Source organism: Gymnodraco acuticeps, unplaced genomic scaffold (assembly GCF_902827175.1).
Source record: "Gymnodraco acuticeps unplaced genomic scaffold, fGymAcu1.1, whole genome shotgun sequence".
Classification (NCBI taxonomy): Eukaryota; Metazoa; Chordata; class Actinopteri; order Perciformes; family Bathydraconidae; genus Gymnodraco; species Gymnodraco acuticeps.
Window position 1 is genome coordinate 1 of NW_022990156.1, and position 5,072 is coordinate 5,072.

The 5,072-nt window shown below is 44.4% G+C and overlaps 1 protein-coding gene across 1 annotated transcript; it reads left to right on the forward strand.

The window, feature by feature from the left end:
- The first annotated feature begins 750 nt into the window (after positions 1-750).
- Positions 751-4,439, forward strand: LOC117546957 (E3 ubiquitin-protein ligase SH3RF1-like). Its single transcript, XM_034217394.1, has 2 exons — positions 751-1,075; positions 3,791-4,439. Exon 2 carries the CDS (start codon positions 3,902-3,904, stop codon positions 4,331-4,333), a length of 432 nt encoding a protein of 143 aa, XP_034073285.1. The 5' UTR covers positions 751-1,075; positions 3,791-3,901; the 3' UTR covers positions 4,334-4,439.
- The last annotated feature ends 633 nt before the right edge of the window (positions 4,440-5,072 follow it).

Below are 5,072 nucleotides of genomic sequence, written 5' to 3' on the forward strand. Positions count from 1 at the left end.
TCCAACTCGGTGTCGTGTAGCCATCATATTTTAGTTCTTATTTTGTATTTTTGTATTTTATGATCTATGTTGCATTGTGGGAGGAGCTCAGGTCAGAAGAATCTCATTGCAATTTCTACACTGTAGCTGCTGAGCATATGACATTAAAATAGGGGTGTCCAAACTACGGTGCGGGGGCCAAATGCGGTCCATCTTGAATCGTCCCTCAGCTAATTAAAAAAGTACAATGAAATATGGCCCACAGATTAACGTGTGCTTGTCATATATTGTGTGTAGACATATATTACACAGTATTCATGTGTTAAAAAGCCCACTTTTCAAATAGATTCAGTAAATTAAAGTTGGGAAACATGTCAAACAAATCTTAGTTGATTAAAAAAAGCCCAATGACTTTTGAAGTTTGAAATCTAACCTTCATATTTCCTCTTTTTATCATCAATCTGAAGCTTCTGTGTTAAGGGATGAGCTGCTACACGTCTTATAACTCAATAAAGTAAACCCTCTGGAGAGAAGGGATTTAGGCTGTTGTGTTTCTAACAGCATTTTCAAGTATCAATAATCATTTAACTACATTGGATTAATTTAGCTAATTTATAAGGCGATATACCTCTAGTGAGCGGCCCTGACCTTCCTATATGTTTCTGTATGTGGCCCTCAGTGAAGAACGTTTGGACCCCCCTGCATTAAAACCTTTGAATTGTGTACAACAACTGTAATCTCCGAGCTGGCCCTGAACGCCTCCCTCCTCCCCCTCTGTTTGCAGCAACAGAACAGAAGTAGCGGAGTTAGCATCAGGATAGCATCAGTGTTAGCTCTAGGGTTAGCATCAGGGTTAGCATGGCAGGAGTTCTCTTCTCTCTCCCGCTTCCTCTCCATCTTATCTTCTCTTCCTCCGTCCGACACGAGTGTTGATAAACTCCAGCCGGCATTAGAGCCCTCTCCCCGGGGAAGAAGCAGCGTTTGTCCCGCTGGTCCTCCGGAGAAAAGAGGACTGGTTTCCAGACGGATCGCTAACGAGCTGCAGAAAGGCAGAAAAAAGAATTTGGGGGGTGGAAGTTTTCTGAGATTTTCTGAGGTAAGAGATCAATATTCTTTATATTAGATTTATTTGAAAGTGTTTGAAGGTTGTTTGCTTCTGTCTGAGAAGTTATAGGAGACATTGTTCTGGGCTGTAAAAACTTAAAGTCACAGTAAGAGGAGGAGACAGTGAAGTCAGTCTGATCACTTTGCTTTAAATCTGTCAACAAGAAACTCACTAAAAAGTGACTTTTAGTGTATTTTACACCAAATATTGTCTTTTTGTAATGGTGTAAAGTTACACTGACTGTGAGAAGCACTCAGATCTGCTACTTGAGTAGAAGTACTCAGTGCTGGTACTTGAGTAAAAGTAGAAGTACTCAGATCTTGTACTTGAGTAAAAGTAGAAGTATTCATTCTTTACACCTCTGAATAAGACCCATTATTAGTATTCTTGTATTTCAGCCTGAACACATGTGTTTCTCAGTTTGAAGCCAAATCACAGCCTTTCACTGCAGATTTCTACTTACTTTGGGTCCAAAATCACAGTTTCCAGGTTTATATTGACTAAATATGACTTCCAATATGATCCCTACTCTGATATCAGACAGCAGAAACGCACTGTGGACACTTTGTATTTCCAGTTTATGATTTATCTCAGTGTTTACTACATTTATAATAAATATAAATGGTGCTTATAGCTGCAGTTTTAATGTAACTGAGCCTGTTGTCTCAACACGTGGTACATTTATGTATATATCCCAAAATATAAGTTGTACTATTCCCTCCTTAATTACCAACTGCAATATCAGAATTGGGTTAATTGCCAATTAGGTTTTCACAAATAAGCATTTTTTTGAGTATTGGTGCAAGAAACATTAACTTACAATATTTAAAATGTAATACATATGTACCATATTGCTGTTTAAAACAAATGTGCACTAAAAGATATCGTGACACACCATTACATCGTTTGAATTGATAATAACAAGCGATTAAATATGTTGAGAACACAAGCTCTGTTGAAAGTAATATATTGTAATCTGATTACATTACATGTCACTCGTTAGACGCTTTTATCCAAAGCGATTTACATACTCAATACTGTGGGCAATCCCCGCAGGAGCTGACTGCAGTGGGGTTTGAACCTGTGACCAACGCACTACGCCACTGTGCCACACGCCTCCCTGATCATAACAAGCTCAACAAGCGATTAAATATCATGTTGAGAACACAAGCTCTGTTGAAAGTAATATATTGTAATCTGATTACTCTGTATTTGTGTTTATGCACATAAACACAAATACATTAGTATTTAATTCCAAAGATCCGGTTGTTTTGACTCACAGAAGCTGAAGCTTACAAAACAGAAAAAGCATCAAATAAAGTTGTTTCTTGGCGGTTTTGAGTACATTTTGACGACATTGTACGATTTGCGATGTAATTATCGCAGACATGTGGAAGAGGAGAAGCGGCACACGCAAACAAATGATTAAAGGTCCCGTGGCCATTTCCACTGATCATAGTTCCATCGTTGAGGTCGACTAGAATAGATTCACTTTGTTCAATGTTCCAAACTCTCATTGGTTTCTCACAGCATCTCTGTATAGTCTGTGTATTCACTCTCTGTCCTACACGGCTTGTTGGAGCTCCTGCCCCCCCCCCCCTCCCTGTGAGCCCAGTGTACTCTGATTGGTCGGGACGTTGCGAGGCTCGTTGCTGCGAGGAGCGGACAGGTTTCCGGGTCGGCGATACAGAGAGAACAAGCGAAACTCATCCTGAGCACACACGCACTCACAGTCGAAGTAAAAACAATAAGTGTGGCTTGATATTGAGAAAGAGAAAGGTTTATAACGCTGTGAGAACGGGTCTGTGGAGAGCATTCCTCCACCATCCCAACTCGTCTATTACCAACCAGGGAGCTCTATGCAAGTCAATGGGACTCTCCGTTAGTTAGCCAAGGGGTCCTGGTGAAGAGCTCCACGGATTGGTCCATTTGGGCCAATCCGGTCATTTGTTGTTGATCTGGGTGTTCACACGTCACAGAACCCAGGAAGCAAACTATGGAACATGAGAAATGTCCAACGAGGCGTTCTGGGGCAGACAGGTCTTCTCTGTGTCAGAGTGTTGCTCCCTACAGGGTGCACTTTGAGGGTTTGGACTCTGCAGACCGGTCACATGCAGAAGCTACAGAACACAAGGGTCAGAACCAGAGAAGCAGGACATGGGACCTTTTTAAGAACTGACCAAAAGTGATTTTCTTTTGGGAGTTCTGATAATAAAGTCAGAATTTCGGAAAAGTTCTGAAAAAGTCTTATCTTACAAACAGGAAGTTTGATGCTGTGTCTCAGGTTGCGTTATTTTGTACTTAAACTTGCTTTTTTCAGTGTTTAAAGATGGGGTATGTAGTTCACTTCAGAAGCACTTGTTATATTCCATGGAATGCTCTGAACATCCCGATAGCAATGAATATCTGAAGTGCTTTGAAGCCGTGGCGCTGTAGAAAGCTCGACCAATCATCTGAGCCGGCTAAAGTAACTGGATGGCCTACCTGCCTGCCAGCCTTCCATCTGGGCACACACTGATCTCGTGCCCTCATTGGTCGTGCGTGTTGGGGGAAAGGGGCTCTGTGAGGAAGTCTGAAGGAAGTGGCAGATTGTTTCCGGTTGTGTATTTTCAAATTCTAGCCACTCGAGCTGGTGTCTCCATTCTTAAATACCCCACCTTTAAGTGCGTGATATTTTTCTAACATTAATACGTCCTGTTTCTGCAGCTGATGCCGTTGCCATGGCCACGGCGTTGGGATGGGAGTGACGTGATGGATCTACTTCCTTCTTCCTCTCTGACCCTCCTCTTCCTCTTCCTCTCGTCTTCCTGCTGAAACATGGAAGAGTCGGTGCTGTTGGATCTCCTCGAGTGTCCTGTGTGTCTCGAGCGTCTGGACGCCACGGCCAAAGTTCTGCCGTGTCAACACACCTTCTGCCGCCGCTGCCTGCAAAGCATTCTGGGATCTCGTGGAGAGTTGAGATGTCCTGAGTGCAGAACGCTGGTGGAGAGCGGCGTGGACGAGCTGCCCTCCAACATCCTGCTGGTGAGGCTGCTGGACGGCATCAAGCAGAGGCCGAGGGGCGGGGCCTCTGCAGCGAAGGGCGGGGGACAGAGCACTCAGCAGGGGGTCCAACCCTCTGGAGCGAGGGGGGGGAGCCAGACCACTCAGCAGGGGGTCCAACAACCGCAGAGGAACGCCACCAAGAACCCCCTCGTACGGGTCAGTACACGTGTTTATAATCTCACTTCATCTTCACCGTCCCACTAGAGGACGCCCTGAAACCCTGACATCACTTCCTGTCCCCTGGTCTGGAGGTCAATGTGTTTTTGGTTGTTATCCTGAAATAAGGTCTGTGGTTCTGACGTGAAGTCATGTGACCGTGCTGTAGTTCCTTTATAGCCCAACATTAGCCACCTTTAGCTTAGTGGTGGTGACGTGAAGTCATGTGACCGTGCTGTAGTTCCTTTATAGCCCAACATTAGCCTCCTTTAGCTTAGCGGTGGTGACGTGAAGTCATGTGACCGTGCTGTAGTTCCTTTATAGCCCAACATTAGCCGCCTTTAGCTTAGCGGTGGTGACGTGAAGTCATGTGACCTAGCTGTAGTTCCTTTATAGCCCAACATTAGCCACCTTTAGCTTAGTGGTGGTGACGTGAAGTCATGTGACCGTGCTGTAGTTCCTTTATAGCCCAACATTAGCCACCTTTAGCTTAGCGGTGGTGACGTGAAGTCATGTGACCGTGCTGTAGTTCCTTTATAGCCCAACATTAGCCGCCTTTAGCTTAGCGGTGGTGACGTGAAGTCATGTGACCTAGCTGTAGTTCCTTTATAGCCCAACATTAGCCACCTTTTGCTTAGCGGTGGTGAAGTCATGTGACCGTGCTGTAGTTCCTTTATAGCCTAACATTAGCCGCCTTTAGCTTAGCGGTGGTGACGTGAAGTCATGTGACCGTGCTGTAGTTCCTTTATAGCCCAACATTAGCCACCTTTAGCTTAGCGGTGGTGAC